This window comes from Odontesthes bonariensis, chromosome 8 (assembly GCF_027942865.1).
Source record: "Odontesthes bonariensis isolate fOdoBon6 chromosome 8, fOdoBon6.hap1, whole genome shotgun sequence".
NCBI classification, from domain to species: Eukaryota; Metazoa; Chordata; class Actinopteri; order Atheriniformes; family Atherinopsidae; genus Odontesthes; species Odontesthes bonariensis.
This window is the reverse complement of record NC_134513.1, coordinates 32,491,861-32,510,642: the sequence shown is the minus strand read 5'-3', so window position 1 is coordinate 32,510,642 and position 18,782 is coordinate 32,491,861. Positions and strand designations below refer to the sequence as shown.

The window sequence follows — 18,782 nt, the reverse complement described above, 5'->3', positions numbered from 1 at the left end:
TGTATACCCAGACCCAGACGCAAATGCTGGCAGAGGAAAGGAACAATGGTCTTTCCTTTCTAAGCCCTGTTTTCTATAGTCATTGACTGACAGACCACAGTATCTCACCTCACATGCAGCATGTAGATCCACCAGTCCTATAACAAAATCACTGTCCAGAAATGCCATTACAATTCCCACTCTAGTTCCATTTTGCTGATGTGTGATCAGACCTGCATTTTTGAAGATGAAAGAATCTTACAATAAAAGGGACGTCTTCTGATTTCCATCTAAATTGCATCAATCTCTCTCATCTTCTTCTGTTTATCTCTCATTTTCTCTTGACTTTGTTTACAGCTACGGTGTCATTCCCTCTGATTCTCAGCCACCCAGCATTTCCATCTGCCTGTCTCTCATTTCTTTCTATCTATTTGTTTTAGTTCTTTTGATTATTTACACTTTTAATTTTATTATCTTACCATCGTCTCCATTTCTTTTCCTTGCTGTCAGAATTCATTAAAGCTTCCAGCACTGCAGCCTAAGCAAACAGCATGTTAACCATGGAATGCACGCATATGAGGATCTCTGACTGTTTTTACATCTTGACCGTCAGCATTCAAGCATTCCACACACTTTTGTTGCAGTTTTTTCCCCTCTCTGACTCTGCATTATGTGTTTGCTGCTGTGCAGTACTCGTCCATCTGTTTCAGCTCTAGGCTGATGACCACTTCTGGCTGCAGCTCAGTGCGTTCACTCAGGCAAACCACCAGAGTGGCTCTTATAAGTGGATCAGCATCTTTTAACAGTCTGCTGTTGCTGCCACTGCAGATGAACATTGGGATATGGGTGTAAGATGTGATTAATTCAAAACAAACAGGAATAAGAGAGTGACACATTTCCTGCTTCTTGATGTCATCTTTTTTAGCAGTTTTCTTTGCTTTGCACAGCAAATAAAGCAGGTTCACACTTAATTTCTGCTCTGTTTTTATGAGGGAGACCTTCAAGTTGAGCTGCATTTTTTTGCAAGTACATCTTGTTGACTTGCAAATAATAGAAGTGCTCAGTTTGAATTGACTGCTGTCTTTTAGTAGCTACAAAAATGCACCAGATTCTTAGTAACTCTGAAAAGCCCTGGGACTTGAAGCCCAATTTATTTTATTCATATCAGTAACAGATGCCCTGCCTGACAAATCAGAGGCTGCCCTACATGTCGGGCATGGCAATAGTGTAACGTGATTAATGTGATTTCTATGGTAATTTTTGTCTTTTTGTCTTTACTTATAAAAAATTGGCAGCCCAGAACATGTGAAAGTCGTTTGTCCACAGCACGAAAATATGACAGTGTGACATTAAGGGCTCATAAATGCTGAGAGGTTGGGCTTCCCTCAAGTATGTAATTTCTTACCTTCTAAAGCTAAGAATCCAGTTTTTAATGTGTAACCCTTACCATTATTCCTAATCATGAAACCTAACCAACCATTTTTACACGCATACACAGGTGTATACATACATTTGTTCCACATTTTGATCAGATTTCACTGGACAATCTGAAGTTATCGTAGGAGAGAATACGGTGAAATTGTAAGGAACAAAATGTGACCGTCAGAATCATTTCATTGGCGTCATCTCAAAGCATATTCAGGATTTACAGTGGAAATAGGTCCAGGTTGTCATATATCCTCACATGATCATTGAATTAGCTGCCAAACAGATGAATGAAAACATCTGGTGAAGTCCATGAAAAATGCTGCTGAGTTACTGAAAAAAAAACGGCGTTTTTTTTATTTAATTATTCGTATAATTCTCTTCTGGGAGTCTTGAAAATCTCCAGCTGCAGCAAAACAAATCAACATGTGACGCTGGCAGCAGTAAACCTGTTGGCTGGTGTGTCTGACTGCTTTTGTTTATCTACACAAGTTAAAGAAGTAAAAAGTTTTAGCATGTGACACGTAATAATTTGCCTTAATATTTTCTCTTTTTGCTTTTTATTTTCTTCACATGTCCCGTGAGACAGACTCTCAAAGTTCACCTTGTTCTTTTATCCTTCCTCCTCAACCCACAAGGGGACACACACTTTTACACTCTTACACAGCACACTCTGTTGTTCTTACACACTGTCACAGATAGGGAAAGTCTTATCTATCTTTTAGAGTCCATACCCAACACTAGATCCTGCCAGTGTTTCCCACCATTCAGCTTTCAATTTCCAAGGATCTGTTTATTTAATTTCAAGTCTGTCTTTAAATGGGACTTAGATACCTACACTGTATGTTGAACATATGTTTCTTTCTTGAGACATTTTCAGTGTATGAACAAAATTTCCACTATTATAAGATTTATTTGTTGACATTCAAGACCAAATACTTTTTGTCATATTTGTAATACAACTCCTAAGGAAACCCCCAAAAATACTTTTGTGATAAAAGCTGGAGTCTTAGTTACAAAAAGCAATATACTTTGTTCCCCATAATATGTATGATTGCATCATCTCATTATTCTTTATGTGGTCTCAGAGAGATGCAAGTACACTCGATAAATGTTCACCTTTCCTTTGAAGTTCTATCATTACTGACTTTCAAAATATTCCTTAAACTTTGTCAGAGTTAAAACTGCTTTCAAGGAAGAAATTTGTTGTAATGTCACAAATGGAAAATGGATTTTTTTTTGTCCTGAACTTTTTATTTTGTTATTTTAACATCCTAATACTCTGTTGTGACTTTTGCTCCTGCAGATTACCAGGGCCCTCCAGAGTACCTGCTGCAGGCAGCGGGGCCTCCAGGAGCCCAGGCTCCTCCAACCTCAACCGTCGTAGTCAGAGTTTCAACAGCATCGACAAGAGCAAGCCTCTTCAGTATGCAAGTGGCAATGATAGAGGTAAGAAGTAATACACCTACTTACATGACACAAAATGAACACTTCCAGAAGCTGGCTGTTGTTTACGGAAGAGTATTAGGGCCAGGCATACGAAAAAATAATAATATTTTGCCTGTCGAGATTAAAGTCGACTCCTCTGGTCCATCATCTAATTACTTTATTTTCGACATTTCGACTTTATACTCAACAGGCAAAATATAAATATTTTTTCTTATGGGTCATTTTTGACCCTTGAATAATAAAAAAACATTTAAACAAGAAAAAAACTTAAAAAACTTAAACTTAAAAAAGTTCACTGTTTTTTTCCCTTTCAATATAATTAATTCAGAAGTAATTGTCAACTTTATGTCGACTTTATTCTCGACATTTCGACTTATTCTCGACATGTCGACTTTATTCTCGACAGGCAAAATATAAATATTTTTTCTTATGCCTGGCCCTAACACTCTTCCGTAGTTGTTTCTGTTAAAGTTTGTGGCGTTTCATTTTAGTGGCACATTCTCTCTTCCCGCCACTTGATGGCAGCCTTCTCACAACACAGCTCAAACAGAAAAGCCATGGGCAACAGAGAAGCCCAGTCTTTCACTTCACCACTCTTAAACAGTCTGCTGAATCATCCCAAGTTCTTTATTCCAAGTGAGTTATAACGATCACATTAAGTGGAGGCGGTGGAAACATTTCCAAGATGGTCTGAGGGCAAACTCAGGCAGCTGCTCTGTCAAGCATGATCAAGCCATGGAGTGTGATTGTGCCTTGAAGGCTACTCTCTTAAATTTTGAAAGTTAGCATGGAATTTAACACAAAGTTAATTTTTAAAAATAAATAAAATGTCTCTGTCTTTTAGGGGTAAATATGTAATTTCAAATATGGATTTTTCTTCAAACTGGCCAGCCTTTATTTGACTTCAAACGCGTTCCTGTTGAGAGTGGTTCAGGGGATGATTGCAGTGGAGAGAAGGCAAAGTGAGTGGCATCAGAGAAGCATAGTACTGAAATAATTTTAGCAAACACAATTTTGATTATTTCTATCCCTTCCTTTTAATCCATCAAGTTCTTAAGTCCTGTGTCAAACTGACTGAGACAAGGAGGGAATTTTGAAAATAAAAGGTAGAATAAGTGAGTGGATGGGAGGGAAAGGATGAGCATGGTATGGGATCAAATCTTGCTGACAAAGCAAGAATTGCCAATCTTTTGTGCAAGATTAAATGATTTATCGGTAAACATCATGAAAGATGTTTCAGTGAATCACTTTACCTTTGCTTTGTAAAAATCAGAGGACATTTTTACTGGAAGACACGTCTTTTTCTTACTCATTCACACAGAACTGCCGAGTCGTGCTATAAGACAAACCCTCAGTTTGCAGAGATAAGACTGCAGGCACTGGAGCTTCACTGCAAGCGAGATGAAATAGTATTTTGGTCGAAAATTAAAAGAAAAAAGAAAAATCAATTGTTGGGAAATGTCAGCAATGCAGCCAAAAGCTTCTGGGCAAAACGTAAAAGGGAGAAACAGACACAGATAGTGACTACCGCACTTGATTTTTTTTTTCTTAACAGAAGTTTGATTTTCCATCTGTTTTTCTATTTGGAAAGCCTTTATTTTACATGGGCTGGATGCTTTTGTGTGTTTCTGTCATTCATTGTCATAATATTTTCATGAAATAATACAAATATATTTCCCAGAGAGTAAGCTCAAAGGGGCACCATTTTTGTACCCATGCAAATACCTAAAAAAGCATCAGGCATCTAAACTGATGCATAAATGAATGTATTTTCATGTCACTAAATCTTGTGACAGAAAAGGAGGCTGTTGTGAAGCATAAAGCTCAGTTGGGAAACTGCTGAATTCCTGTAACAAGGAGAAATTGTTTTTATCTGTGTGATAGAATGTGGTGAGTAACTAAATATGAGCTGGTGAATATGGAAGAAAAAAAAACTGCACACCGAGCTACTGGTTGTTAACAGTTTAACTCTTAAAACCAGACATTGTTTTCCTGAGGAATGTGTGCTTGTTTGTAGTTTGTTAGCAGAGAGTCCACCACCGCCCAGAAGTGGCATTTCATTCCTCGGCAGCTGAGGCAAAAAGAAAGGAAGAGTCTGTTGCCACGGCAACACCAAGTCACTGCACAGTGATAAGTGCGGTGGCCCTGCAAACAGCCTCTTGGGTGGGGATAGAGGAGGGATGGGGGATCTCTAAAGATGGGGTTAATTGACTGGACACACGAAAATACGCATAACCACACAAATGTGTGTAATCTCCTTCATTCACATTCAGAAACTGTTTGAAGGACTGCTCAATTATCTGAAAAGATGAGGTCGTATAGAGGACACATACTGTACGGTACATATGGAAACACAATATTTCCCATCTACATTCATACTGGCATTACATGTCAGTTGGCTGTCAGGAAAGTGGACACAAAGTGGACAAGAAAAAAGAGTGGACACCTGTTTTTTGGGGAGGGTTTGTTGGGTGTGTCCAACAAACTCCACAGAGGACCACATTGTGGTCTTCTCCACAGAGGACTCCACAGAGGACCACATTGTGGTCCAAAGTTGGACCACAATGGTTTTTCTGGTTGATAAGAGAGATTACACTGACTGGCTGCTCAGCTAAGTGGATTAACCCTTACAGACACAGTAATGTTAATGTAACATTAATTGATACACTGGCTTTCAAACTTAAATAGTTACATGTCCAAAATAATGAAAAATGTATTAGATTATCAAAAGTCCTGAGTGAAGATGAGGGTCACAAAACACTCAGAGGTATGTTGGTTGTCAAGTGGACAGAGCCAGTTCTGGTTCTGATGTCCCTGATTTAAGTCGAAACACACAGCTGCCCAATAAATTTGCCGTAACCAAGTGCTCAGTTACTTTTGCTAATTGTGCCACATGAGTTCAGATCAGTTTTATTCCGGTCCTCGGGACCCACTGCCCTGCATGTGTTTGATGTTTCCCTCCTCCAGCACACCTGATTCAAATGATCAACTCGTCATCAAGCTCTCAAGCTCTGCAGTGGCCTGATCAGGAGTCATTCATTTGAATCAGGTGTGCTGGAGGAGGGAAACATCGAAAACATGCAGGGCAGTGGGTCCCGAGGACCGGAATTGAGAAACACTAAAGCATTTTACAGCTGGTTACCAGATTACACTTTATATAATACTACATGAAAAAAAGTTTGACAGATTATACTGACACATTTCTGGGCATGTTTTAAGGTTTTCAAAGATGTTGTGAGGGACGTAAGCTGGTTAAAGTGTCTCAGCTCCTCCTCTGCCTGCCTGAAGGGCTAAACTGCACACTGAGGTGACTCAGAGCCAGCTGAGCCCTGCTCACTGTGCCAAATGACAGCCAGACAGACTCACAGTCTGATGGTGCTTAGATTTATATTGTCACTCTGTCTCCTATTCACTTTTTTCCCCATCATCAATTCTGCTTTTTCTCTTTTTCTTTTTGTCTCATTGTCAGAAAGTAACTCAGTACTCTCAGACAAACTTCTGTCTTTTCGTTGAATAACTAAGCTAATTTGTATTTCATTGTGTTTGAGAACTTAGCTGTTTGTGTAAGGTTGAAATTTTCTTTTTACATTAAAAAAAATACTCATTTTCAAGTTTCAAAAGTAAGACTGTTGCATTTTAAGTTCCTTTAGTAAGTGTCCTACATATTCATACTTTTTTAACGCACCACTTAAACTATGTGAAAGTTTCCCTTTTATTTTCAACTTTTGAGTTGAAAATGGAAAACCATGGAGCTATGGAGGGAGTCAGTATTCTGATCCCGTTTCTCCTGTTAAACAAACTGAGGAAGCTGGGAAAAATGTATACGTATTAATGTAGTAGAAAATTAGATATCATACACGGACAAATAACAGAATTAAAAGAAATTGCATTAAAAACTTGAGAATCTCATGCCATTCCTCACTGCCAAATTATGCAATTTACAGTATTCTAAGCCTGATCATCCATGTGGTATTTAACAATTTCTGTGGAGTTTTATTGAAGTTGGATATGTTTTTAATGGTTACATTATCCAAAATGATCAAAGCTTAATCAGTTTCCCAGTTATTTGGATTAAAAACATGATTTGGAAAACTAATTTTAAAAAATCTCACATTTAATAATCATGCTTTCTATCTCTCTTCATCTCCCTCCTCTCCTTTGTTCAGAGGCAGTGAGAGGCATCCCAGTATCCAGTGGGATGAATGGGAGTGGAGTTGGTGGGATGGTTCCCACTAGCCTCAGTGGGCAGCAGCTGGCCTCTGCCATCCCTTCACCCACAGCTGGCAAGTCCTGGCGCAGCAAGTCCATGAACCTGAAGCACAGCGCAACCTCATCCATGTTGGCAAGCCCTACACACTCACCTTCCACCACTCCCTCACCCCAAGCCCAGGAAGGCCTTCAGTTTCATGGAAGTGACGGGTCAAAAGTTGGATCAGGTGTTGCCCCTCCACAGAGGTCAATGCTGGAGAAGTTTCGCCTAATTAACCCTCGCTCAGCTTCAAGAGCGTCACCATCTATGGCAGAAATGGCTCTGCAGGAGGAAGATGATCTGTCAGAGTATGGTGAGGATGGACTGACACCCACAGGCTCTGTGTGCAGCAGTGGTAGTAGCAGTGCTACTGCCAAACAAATCTCTACAAAGACCCCTGCATCATCCCTTACTGCACCTAACAAAACCTCATCTTCTTCAACTTCCTCATCTTATCCAAAGGCCTCTGCTAGTGGCAGCAGGTCTGTGGCCCCATGCAAAGAGAAAGAGGACAAAGGCAAGTCTGGGAAATCTTCCAAGGACAACTCTCCTCCAAAAGAGGAGCGTGAGACCTTTGCTGAACCCAGCAAAAAGGGCTCCAAAATAGCCAGCTTTGTCCCGAAGGGAGGGAAGTCATCGTCGGGGAAAAAAGATGGTGGCACCTCCTCAGCTTCAAGTGGCATCCCCAAACCAGGACTGAAAGCTCCCTCCACAACATCGGCAAAACCTCAGAGCCAGTCCCAGACACAGAACCAAGCCGCCTTAAACAGCAGTGGCAACATGCGAACAGGAGATGGAGAGAGAGCCAAGCTGACAAAAGGAGGCCAAGGTGGGAGTTTTTACATACAGCGCTCCAGTGGAGGCCCAGAGGGCAAACGGACCAGCATGACCTCATCCACCAGCACCTCTGCCCTGTCGGGGTCCACTGGGACGATGGGAGGAGGAGGTGGAGGAGGTGGGGCACTGGGAGGGAATGGAGTAGTTCAGCTTCCTCAGCAGCAGCAGCACAACCACCCCAACACCGCCACGGTGGCGCCCTTCATGTACAGGTGAGATCTGTGTGTGCCACCATGCATAGAACACAAATTAAGTATTAAAAGGTGTTCATTCACTTTTCTCTTCATAGTTTTTCCGTGTTCACCCATTTCTGAGTCACACCTGAACATGTTTATACCCACAAACATACTGTCACTCACACACACCCTGTGAAATCTTGGAGTTCTCTCATTGATCAGCTGACGCTCACCACTGTGCTCTCGCCTCCACATCTCTTCACAGTCATTATGGAACAAATTAATATCCTCTGCATGCTTCTTGCCAAAGCCTATTATTTGAATGTCTGGGTTTCACCCTTGATGTGAGAATCCAGACATTGGCAGTGCTCAGAAACCCATTCCCCTTCTCTTTATACAGACAGCGTTGTTTTGATGTGTACAGCTGGCGTGCGCTTCCCTGACGTTACAGAAATCAGAAGTGCAGGAAGTGAATTAATCCAGATGAAAAAAAGAAAAGCCACCAAAGTCTCTGGGATGCCTTTGTGCAAGGAGAGGAAGGGAGTTAGAAGTCCCACAAAACAAAACCTAATCCTTCACCCTTCTCAGCTTCTAGCTGTCTCCCCATTGCGCTCAGTCAGCTCTGCCACATGCAGCTACATTAGCAATATTTCAAACATATAAACTTGAGTTTCTTTTTGTGATTTGCTGCTACAATCAGCCCTGGACATATAGTTATAGGCATTTATGAAGTACATGGATATATCATCTGTTAACTCTCCTTCTGATTTCTGAAGCAACTATTTTTTTCAGCTGGTCCAGTTTTGAGTGAGTTAAATCAACATCCACCTCAGATGCTCCCAGCCATATTTCCCTTGTTTTGGGAAAAACTGGAACAGTTTTCGTTTATTTCACCGCAGTTTTCAGCTCTATCGACTTTTAGAAGGCAAATATGAAACCAATTTCTTATTAGTGATATTTTTTGCTCTTAAAGGCCCTGTCACACTGTTGCGTATGAGAGAAGCGTATGAGTTGTGTATGAAAATTAATAACATAATTTTCATACGCACGAAAAGTCCTTGAAAATAAAGAATTGTGCGTATACTTACCGTATTGAACCTATGAGTAGCGTATGAGTAGCTTATGGTCAGCGTATTCATAGCGTATGGCCAGTGTATGTCAGCGTATGAACAACGTATAACCAGCGTACTCTGCGTATGACTAGCGTATGAGTAGCATATGAACTGCGCATGCCCAGCGTACGTTTCAACGCGCCTATATCAGCAGCCTCTCCACATTGCTCCATTATTGCAGTAGACGACGCGCTATCAACATCTCTCGAGACATTCATCTCGATCATGCCTCCCAAGAAGCAATCGTAGTTTGCCCGGGCCCTGGGCCGAGGTCGAGGAAAAGGCAAAATAACACAAGAATCATTCTCACTCAAACCTGCTGAAATGCCTGATGCACCTGCGGCTGATGAGTTACATGCTTCTGAGCGATCAAGATCCACAACTCCTCCTCCTGACCGCTCCCGTGAATCGTCGGTTGCCTCAGATATGTCAGTTGCCGCCCTTCTGGCGGAGATGGAGGCGGCAGACGGGCGGAGGCTATAATTACGCTAGCTGTACGGTACACCTTCATGCCAATGTATGGCAACTTATGTCCAGCGTTCTCGACCTATCAGTAACGTAGGCTACCTATATCGTACCTCTAGCGTATTCAGCGTATGCCAAGCGTATGCTTAGCGTATTAACCATACGCACAAAAGTTTTGAGCATGTTCAAAAATTTATTTCTGCCTCAGCGTATGCCAACGTATGCCAGCGTGCTTGAAACGTATACAACCAATGCCTAACGTTCCCCTAGCGTATGTCAGCGTATACCAGCGTATGAGTGATAATTTTCATACGCTGGCATACGCTAGTGCCATACGCAACAGTGTGACAGGGCCTTAAGATTTTGTAAAGATTCAGTTGTAACATGAGCATTTGCCCTCTCTGCTGGAAAGGCTCAGTTGTATCAGAGTCGTACAACTAAATACATCATGCCTCATGTACAGAATGGTGGGTGAGGGATTACATGCAGTGCTACTTGATGAGCTGTTGCTGCTGGCAAGCTAATGGCTAACATGATACAGAGCCAGAAAAATGTAAGATTTAGTCATTCACAGTTGGCCTCCAAGCTTCTTTTCCTTTTTTGCCTGTACTGGTCTCCTGAAATTCTGTGTAGTTTCCATCAAAATGATTTGATTGTTGTCTCCAAATTTGTATTGAAATACAATATGTGACTGGGCATCAGGCAGTCCTGCCATATATTAAATCTAGTCCTCACTGTTTGGGGTTAAGGTTGTCCCCCCCATTTTGTTGTGTCTTCAGCCTCCATTGTCTGCCTCCTCTTCTCGTTCTATAAATGTTCCTCATCACTAACAGAAGCTGTCAGCTTGCATTCACTAAGTGTGAGGGTTCTCGCTGTGCTCCTTTACCATCATGTTTTTGCCCAATTAAGCATCTTTGTCTTGTTTGGTTTCTCTTTCTCCACCCACTTTAAGTCGCTGTCTCTGCCAAGCTTAACAGGCCTGCATGATTTTGTGAATTTGCTTCACTTAGTATGCAGCATTGATTTCCCCCACCCATCCTCTCTCTCTCTCTCTCTCTCTCTCTCTCTCTCTCTCTCTCTCTCTCTCTCTCTCTCTCTCTCTCTCTCTCTTGTCAGTTGTGACACTCAATCAGGAATAATTGAAATACCACAGCAATACATAAAAGCTCAGTTAAATCTGTTTCGCAGCATTTATTTGCCACATATTACCTGTCAATCAGTGTTGGTGGCACTGTGATGTTCTCCCCCTTGACTCATCTGTTAGAACAATGAATTCCATTTCTTTTACACCCCAGGCAGCAAATATTCATTTTGACAGTAACAGATTCAATTTTGGATTGATAATGAATTATTGCTGCAGTTGTCACTTTCATCTTATCCAGTGTCCCGTTTTGGGTCCATATTGGCCTGAGCAGCTGTGTGGTGGCAGTGGTTTTTTACATGAGCAGAAGTTACAGGCTGGTGCTGCACTCTCAAATGGAAGCCAGGTCTTATCTGCAGCTCTGCAGGTGGTGATGGTGGTCCCTGGTGTGTGTGTGTGTGTGTGTGTGTGTGTGTGTGTGTGTGTGTGTGTGTGTGTGTGTGTGTGTATGGTGCATGTATGGATGGGAGTGACTCCTTTTCAGTAGCTTGTGTTTAGATCTGTGTGTATGTGCCTACACACACACACTGAGAGGCATCCAGGAAATTCATATAAAGTAGTCACTTCCTCTGCTTAGGGATGTATCTATCCATCTATTGAATATCTTAATTTAGACCTAAAGTTGTCTTATAAATTCCTCCTCTTTTGAGTAACTTCAGAGAAATAAACACTAAAATGTAAAGTAGGGAAGATGCTGGCTGTTTCAGTTGCCGGTCTTACTGAAGTACAGTAAATGATATCAACAAATATTGATATATTTAGGTCATATCTATATATCTGTTTGACTTCACTGTCAACGTTTCAGAACTCAACAACTCAAGACTTTATGGATCGTGAAATTTTCAGGATTGACTTCTTTTTTCCTTTTTTTTGGAAATAGTTGAGGGCTGTCACAATGTCTGATCAGACCTTAAGCATTCAAAACAACAATATTATTGCAATATCAATAGAAAACTTGAAAAAGAAAACAACATTTTGCTATTAGAAGAATTCACAGCAGTTCATTTTTCTGTTTCATGTTTTCAGAATAGGAAGTAAGAGACTTTAAAAACTGTACTAAAAACAATCCGATTTTCAAGTCATCAGTTATCGTGAATACCAGTCTATTACAACACCCCTAATGTAGTAGTTTTCAAAGCCTCACTGAGCTGATACTGAATTGAGGTGGAATTATCTCTTTACAAAGTTTGAACACAACATAATGTGGCAGACATATGTCTTGCCATATGTCTATAATCATGACAAAAATGAATAAAGCGTATTTGAAATAATCCACATTAGAACCACAGTACAGACTGTATGCTTTCAGCATATGGCTAACAGAAGCAGGTAACCATTCATACTGAATTACCCTGAAAAACAGCTCATGACCACATAATGAACACGAAATTGGAGGAGCTTTTACCAATTAAAGCAGAAAGTCTCCTTTGTGAAACCACTGTAGTGGCTGTAGTCAAGCTTCATGCTCACAGATATTTCATTCAGTCTATCTTTGTAACTGCTGTGTTATTTGTTCTTTGTGCCTGTAGGACATTTTCAGAAAATGACTGCACCATGGTGGCCCCAGCCGACCCCTGCCTCAGCCCCACTAAGGGAGAGCTAGTCTACAGCAAGACAGCCAAACAGTGCCTGGAGGAGATATCAGGTACCGCAGGTCCACATACACACACACATGATACAGGCTCTGTGCACATCATCTTTCTATGTGTGGGTGTGCAAATGCACATATGAATCTATGCATTAATATTCATCTTTTGTAATATTGCTTATATTAGAATTTAACCTTCATCTCGTGTTATGCATCTATATTTATTCAATGTTGACCTTAAAGCTGCTGCAGTGCTGCTGCAGTTCTGCTCTACACTTTAAAGGAATTGTTTTAAAAGTGCGTTTTCTCCATAAAGAATGCAGATTGGATAGAAAGGGCTGTAAAAATTAAAGAATTAGCTGTTCTCTGTAATATTGGCAGAGGAGGATGCTGCTCTGTCTGGTACTTGGATATCAGTAGAAAGTAGCTGCAGTACTCGATATTGAAGCCCACTGCTGTGGGAAGCACAGTATTCTGGTTTTGTGCTTTTTGTGTGTGAGTGTGTTTGCTGTGAGTGCATCAATTGACATGAACCTATTTTTGTTTACTTGGGGGATCCCTGCTCCTAACGAGTTTCATGTAGCGAAGAGAAAAGGTCAGCGCTGACAGCTGGACACAGGGAGCATCTGTGGCTCTGTGTTTACATCCCCAGAGGTTCCTTTCATCTGTTACAATCTCGGGTGCTGCATCATCACCCAGACACATTATCTACACTATCACTAATATCCTTTATCATATTCAGTCTCAGCAGAAAGATGGCTTTTTAAAGAAACACATGACCTTAATAAATAGGAAAATGTGGCATTTTTTTTATCCCACAGACCTACAGGGTCATGACATAGAAAAATAAGCCATGTTGTGAACCTCCTTGAATCAGCTTGTGCTTCTCATAGAACTTTCAATGGATCTTTAAAAATTAGGTAAAGGAGGAGTTGCAAGCCTTTAACAGCTCAGACCGTTAATATGGTAATTTATTTCAGGAAACATGTTCTATCACTCAGAATGAAGAGTTGTTCTCTTTCAGTTTGTAAATTCTGCATGAGCTGGTTAAAATTTGTTGGTTTACAAAGAGAGAAGGCCTCAAATGGATTCACCGACCTTTAATTACATTACAGAAGAAATCCTTTCCATTGAACGTCTACGACTGAAAGTTTAGGATGGGGGTATATTTGGTCATTTTAAAGAGTTTTTTACCGCAGGCTTAGATTCTTGACAAGGCACTGTATGAGAGGTTAAACCGACCAACACAGGATCAAAAAACAAACTGCTGGCACAGTGAAGCTCTATTGTCTCAGATGTGTTTTGACACTTTGAAGTGAAGAGTTTACTTTTGCAATTCTTGAACTCCTCTTTCACTTTTCTGCTTGAATATTATCAGTGACATCTGTGGTAGAAATTCCACTTCTGTCACAGATGATTTTGTTTCTGAGGATCCTTGAAAATGTTGTTTTTGGTTTTATATTCTAGGAGAATGGGTCACTGGATTCACATGGAAATTACTTTAATTTGGAATCAAACTCCTTCCTTATAATAGAGCAAATCGTCTTGGATAAAATGATCAATTGAACCACACTAACTGGAAACTAAGATGTCAAGTTGAAAACCCTAAAAACTCTACAAAGCACAGCATGCACAAACAACAGCTTGTGATTATAGGTTTGGGGATGTCAGGTTGGCAGCAACATTCCACACATTTTGCTTTGGTCATGGCTTAACCAAAGGCTGTCATTTCAAGGATAAAATTAAACTACAGCACTGACCATTCTCTTTGTTTGGGCTCCATTGCAAACACTCGCTTTTCGTTGTCACACATTTCATGGTTGTTTCACATCCTTTGTCCTTCCATCTCTTCCTCCATACAGCAGCAAAAATGAGTATCTGAGAGTCAAATTCAAGAGTATGTCCGCCGCAATTACCACATGACAAGCCCACTCAGTTTGCATACATAGGTGAAAGTTATAACCGTGTTGACAAACATTAGAAGAAGCACAGCTATATAAAATCATTTTTCACGTGTATTCATGCTTTTGTTAAATGTCGACATGACAAGTAAAATAGTTGAGGATTAGCTCTTAAGATTTTGGGGGTTTTTTAAAATATTTTTTTGGCTTTTTATGCCTTTATTGTATAGTAAAGGGGAGAGAGACAGGAAGCAGGGGGCAGAGAGAGGGGGAATAACACGCAACAAAGGGCCGTCCAATGCGGGTTTCGAACCAGGGCCAGCTGCAGCGAGGACTATAGCCTCTGTACATGGGGCGTCTGCTGTACCCACTACGCCACAGACCGCCAGCTCTTAAAGGAGAACTGCGGTATTTTCAACATTAAGCCTCTTTACTGAGTCGTCTGCAATGTTTTAGAACCCCCCTTACCGCTTTTTTGATGTTTACTGCTGTCTCCGGTATTTGCCTAATTTTGATTCTTCTCAACCTGCTTCAGAATGGCAAGTACGGTGCATGTCCTAAAAGGTCCATAAAAGCACCATAAACGTCCGTTTTCAAAATCATCAACTCACTGGTGTGCACTGGTAATCCATATTAAATTTCGTTGCGAAAAGTTGCTTCTGTCATGTTTTATTTGGCAGCTCGTTCATGCTCAAACTATTTTCTTAGCGGTGGCGGAGTAATATCAACGAACATCCAGTACAAAATGTCAAATAAAACACGACAGAAGCAACTTTTCGCAACGAAATTTGATATGGATTACCAGTGCACACCAGTAACCACTCCGGTGAGTTGATGATTTTGAAAACGGACGTTTATGGTGCTTTTACGGACCTTTTAGGACATGCACCATACTTGCCATTCTGAAGCAGGTTGAGAAGAATCAAAATTAGGCAAATACCGGAGACAGCAGTAAACATCAAAAAAGCGGTGAGGGGGGTTCTAAAACATTGCAGACGACTCATAAAAGAGGCTTAATGTTGAAAATACCGCAGTTCTCCTTTAAGTATTTTTGCATTGGTCTATTCATTAAAAAAAAAAAAACGAAATAATGGCTCACAGTATAAACCCAGGATTAGGTCCACCTTTATTACATTTTCTGAGGGGACTGCTTTCAGTGTCTTCCAGCAGGTGGTAACCAGGATTAGAGAATGTGTGGAAGACGGGTAGGACTAACAGAAACAGGACTAATAATGTTTGCATTGATTGATGGGAATATGTTAGCTCTGTGGTCTCATTGATGATCCATGATAAGCTGCGGGGCTCACTGGTTTAGCTCCTCAAGATAGCATTTAATTATGTCAGGCAGGCATAGTGCTGCAGCAGGGGGCTGCAAGCGTACAGGTGCACTGTCCAAACAACTCACTGTCACACTGTGACAGAGAGACACGGAGAGACAAAGAGAGAAGAGGAAAGAGTGAGGGAGAAAAGATAAAGGCTAGTAAGAAGTGAACAGAAGAAGAAAATAAGAGGGATCAAGAAAAGAGGGGGTGATAAACACAGAGGGGGCTGAGCAAGAGAGTCAGAGAGAAAGCTGCAGGCTGAATGCTGGAATGTACATCAGGCGGAGAGCTCTACTATTCTCTCCTATTCCTGTTAGAGAGGAACCGTCAGAGTGAGAGGGGAGGTTGGAGAAATGTGGCAGTGAGCTGGTAATTAAAGGAGAGACAGAAGGTGGAGGGAGATGGATAGGAGTGAATGAAAAGAGACTGTCATTTAATAGGGGAAAAGATAAAGAGAGTGTGAGTGCAGGAGGGGGAGAGAACGCGTGAGGCACGGGAGATGTAGCAGCTCGTTCATCCACGCCCCTGACTGTGCTGAAGCAAGAGAAAGAAAACAGAGAGACAGCATGCGGACAGGGGACGGAGTGGAAGAAATAAGTGTTTGTGTCTGCCTCAGTGTCTGACCATGAGCATGGGCTGGCTCAAGGATGGATCCGGATTTTACCTACATGCCTGAGAGGGTGGTTTTCTCTCCACTGTTCACCCTTGGCTTGCTCTCCCTGAAGCCCACTGAAGCTTGGACCTCAGTCGGGAGGCGTGGGACGTGGGGACCCATCTCTTTGCCTCCTCTATTCTCCTATTCCTTCCTCCCTCCATATGCTCACTCGGTGACAGTGCAGCCAAGATGTGAAAGAGATAGCCGCACACAGGTGGATCCACTTGCATGTATAGTTTCAGTTGCTGAGCCACCGGTGGTAAAGAGGTAAACCACGGGGAGCAGAGATGAAGAGAGGAGCAGAGTTCTCAGTGTATCAGGGAGGCAGCCCAGCTCGACGGCCTCCCAAGCCTCTCCCTGACAACCTCAACCTGCGGATCAAGCAGCGCTCACTCACCAACCTGACCCTGCTGAGCGATGGCGAGCAGCGGGTTTACGCATTTGAACTCGACCAACCACCATCTCGACTTGCTCAACCTCAAAACTCTGTGATGTACTCATCCTCTTCACAGAGGGTAGGGGGCAGTCTGCAAGGAAGCCCCAGGAAAGAGGCAGTCACAAGGGGCACCAGAGCACGATCCCTGTCGCTTTCCCTCACTAAGGTGCTTTCACAGTCGGAGCATTCCCTCATCCCAGTCCCTTGGCGATGTACAGCGGCAGGTGGGCGGCCACAGCGTGCATCTTACAGCGGCCACCCAAGGACTGAGCCACAACGAAAGTCCAGGGAGGGGTCGGGAACAGATGAAGAGGGAAGAGGTGGATGTTCCAGTGATGAGATAGCAGCAAACAGGGGAGGTGGGATGCAGGGAGGCAAGGAGAAAGATGGTGGGTACTGGGCAGAGGAGGAGGTTTCAGGGGGTGGTCCCCGTGAGGGAACTGCTCAGTTGGATAAGGAGGTGATCCTCACCATGCTTGGCGACCTTGAACAGGTGCTGCACACACAGCCACACCCACGTAAGTTAACGCTTAATCTCACTGAGACACTGGAAACAGCTTAAAAAATGTATTGTAAGTTTCAGTCTACAAAAGCTAACTGAAGCACAGTGTCAGAGCAGAAATTTCCTTGCATAAGCTAGTTCCTATCGTAATCCTCTCGATGGGGAAATTTGCTTCTCAGAGTCTGCTATTAGCATTTTAAGACATCATTTTGAATATATTAGTGAGAATTGGATATAACAGTACACATAACCTTATTATTTAGTTAATACACACATGCTCACCGACACATGTTCTTAATGTACCCACAAGAGTGTGAACTTGTAGCGACACTCAGAAATATAAAGATCTCCACCCTCACACATCCTTTTTACTCAATTTCATACAGTCTGCAAACCATGAACCAGCCGAGAGTCTAACTTGACACCAAATTATACCACAGCTGTAGTTCTTCTTTAGCATGGACAATCCCACCTTGTGGTTATATTTGCTCTAACTTCTTGTGCTTTTGGAATGAGCTCCTATGAACACTTCTGGAGGAGAGGGACATGGGAGTGGTGGGTTTAGTTAGAGAAACAAAAATGTTTTGTATACTTGTGACATTACACATGATTATTGTGATTTCCCTGATAAAGCAAGCTACAATGCACTGCAGAGTAAGCTTTAGCACTGAGCACATTATTTTTGATTTCCTTTAAGCAGGTTGAGGCATGATGCAGCATTAAATCGAAACACTCTGGGATTTCAGGAGTGGAATTCATCAACACCTCCTCTACTGAAAAAGCACAGCCTTTATTACTCATTCCTCCCTTACAGCCAGTGTGATCAATAGTTCATTATTACACTTGTGTGTACAGCCAAATCTATGGCGTGCGTGGTTCACACAGGTGCTTTTTTAAATTTGTTTTTGCATGCATGCACACCTGCATGATTTAATGCATATATTTATACTTGTGTCAGATATGTGTCATGATAGTTAGGAGGCTGTTTACATCCCTGAATAGTGCTTTTACCCTGTAAAAGTTGGCTTTCTGAGTTTCCAGCTGCCACAGTGGCAGTGTGCCCTTTTTCCCTCAGGAAACAGTTGTTGTTTATATGTATTAACAAGATCTCAGTGTGCTGCTACACCTGCGAGGAAACACATTCAGCAAACAGGGCCATAAAATTCAGCGGGGATACATCTATCTTTGTGGGAGAGATTTCTGACAATGACAGCCAGACTGATTTCCAACAAAATGCCTCAACACATGTGGCTAGTTCCAACACATATGTAGCAAAATGAAGAAATTTTCAAAAGTCTGCAGTTATGTTTAGTAATATGTACAGGCATTTGTGTAAGTTGTAATTAAATGATTGGGATAGTATCTTCACAGTATTCATCTGGAGCCACAGGCACCAGTACCGGCTTCCATGCATTATTGAAAGAGGGTTAACTGGCATGTGAGCGCTGACTCGCACAATGCAGTATGTGTGTGAGGGTGCGTTTGGGCTGGAGTCTATGTGTAAAGGCATTTGTCTAAAATGATAGCCATTTGAATAATGTTGTG

At 41.8% G+C, this 18,782-nt stretch overlaps 1 protein-coding gene across 6 annotated transcripts in view; it reads left to right on the top strand.

The window, feature by feature from the left end:
- Positions 1-18,782, top strand: part of nav3 (neuron navigator 3) — a 201,475-nt gene that overhangs the window by 101,011 nt on the left and 81,682 nt on the right. For all 6 annotated transcript variants that reach the window (XM_075472210.1, XM_075472215.1, XM_075472212.1 and 3 more), the window contains 3 exons: positions 2,711-2,853; positions 7,020-8,151; positions 12,363-12,478. In XM_075472210.1, the coding sequence (XP_075328325.1) occupies positions 2,711-2,853; positions 7,020-8,151; positions 12,363-12,478 (1,391 nt within the window). The remainder of the gene's footprint in view (positions 1-2,710; positions 2,854-7,019; positions 8,152-12,362; positions 12,479-18,782) is intronic.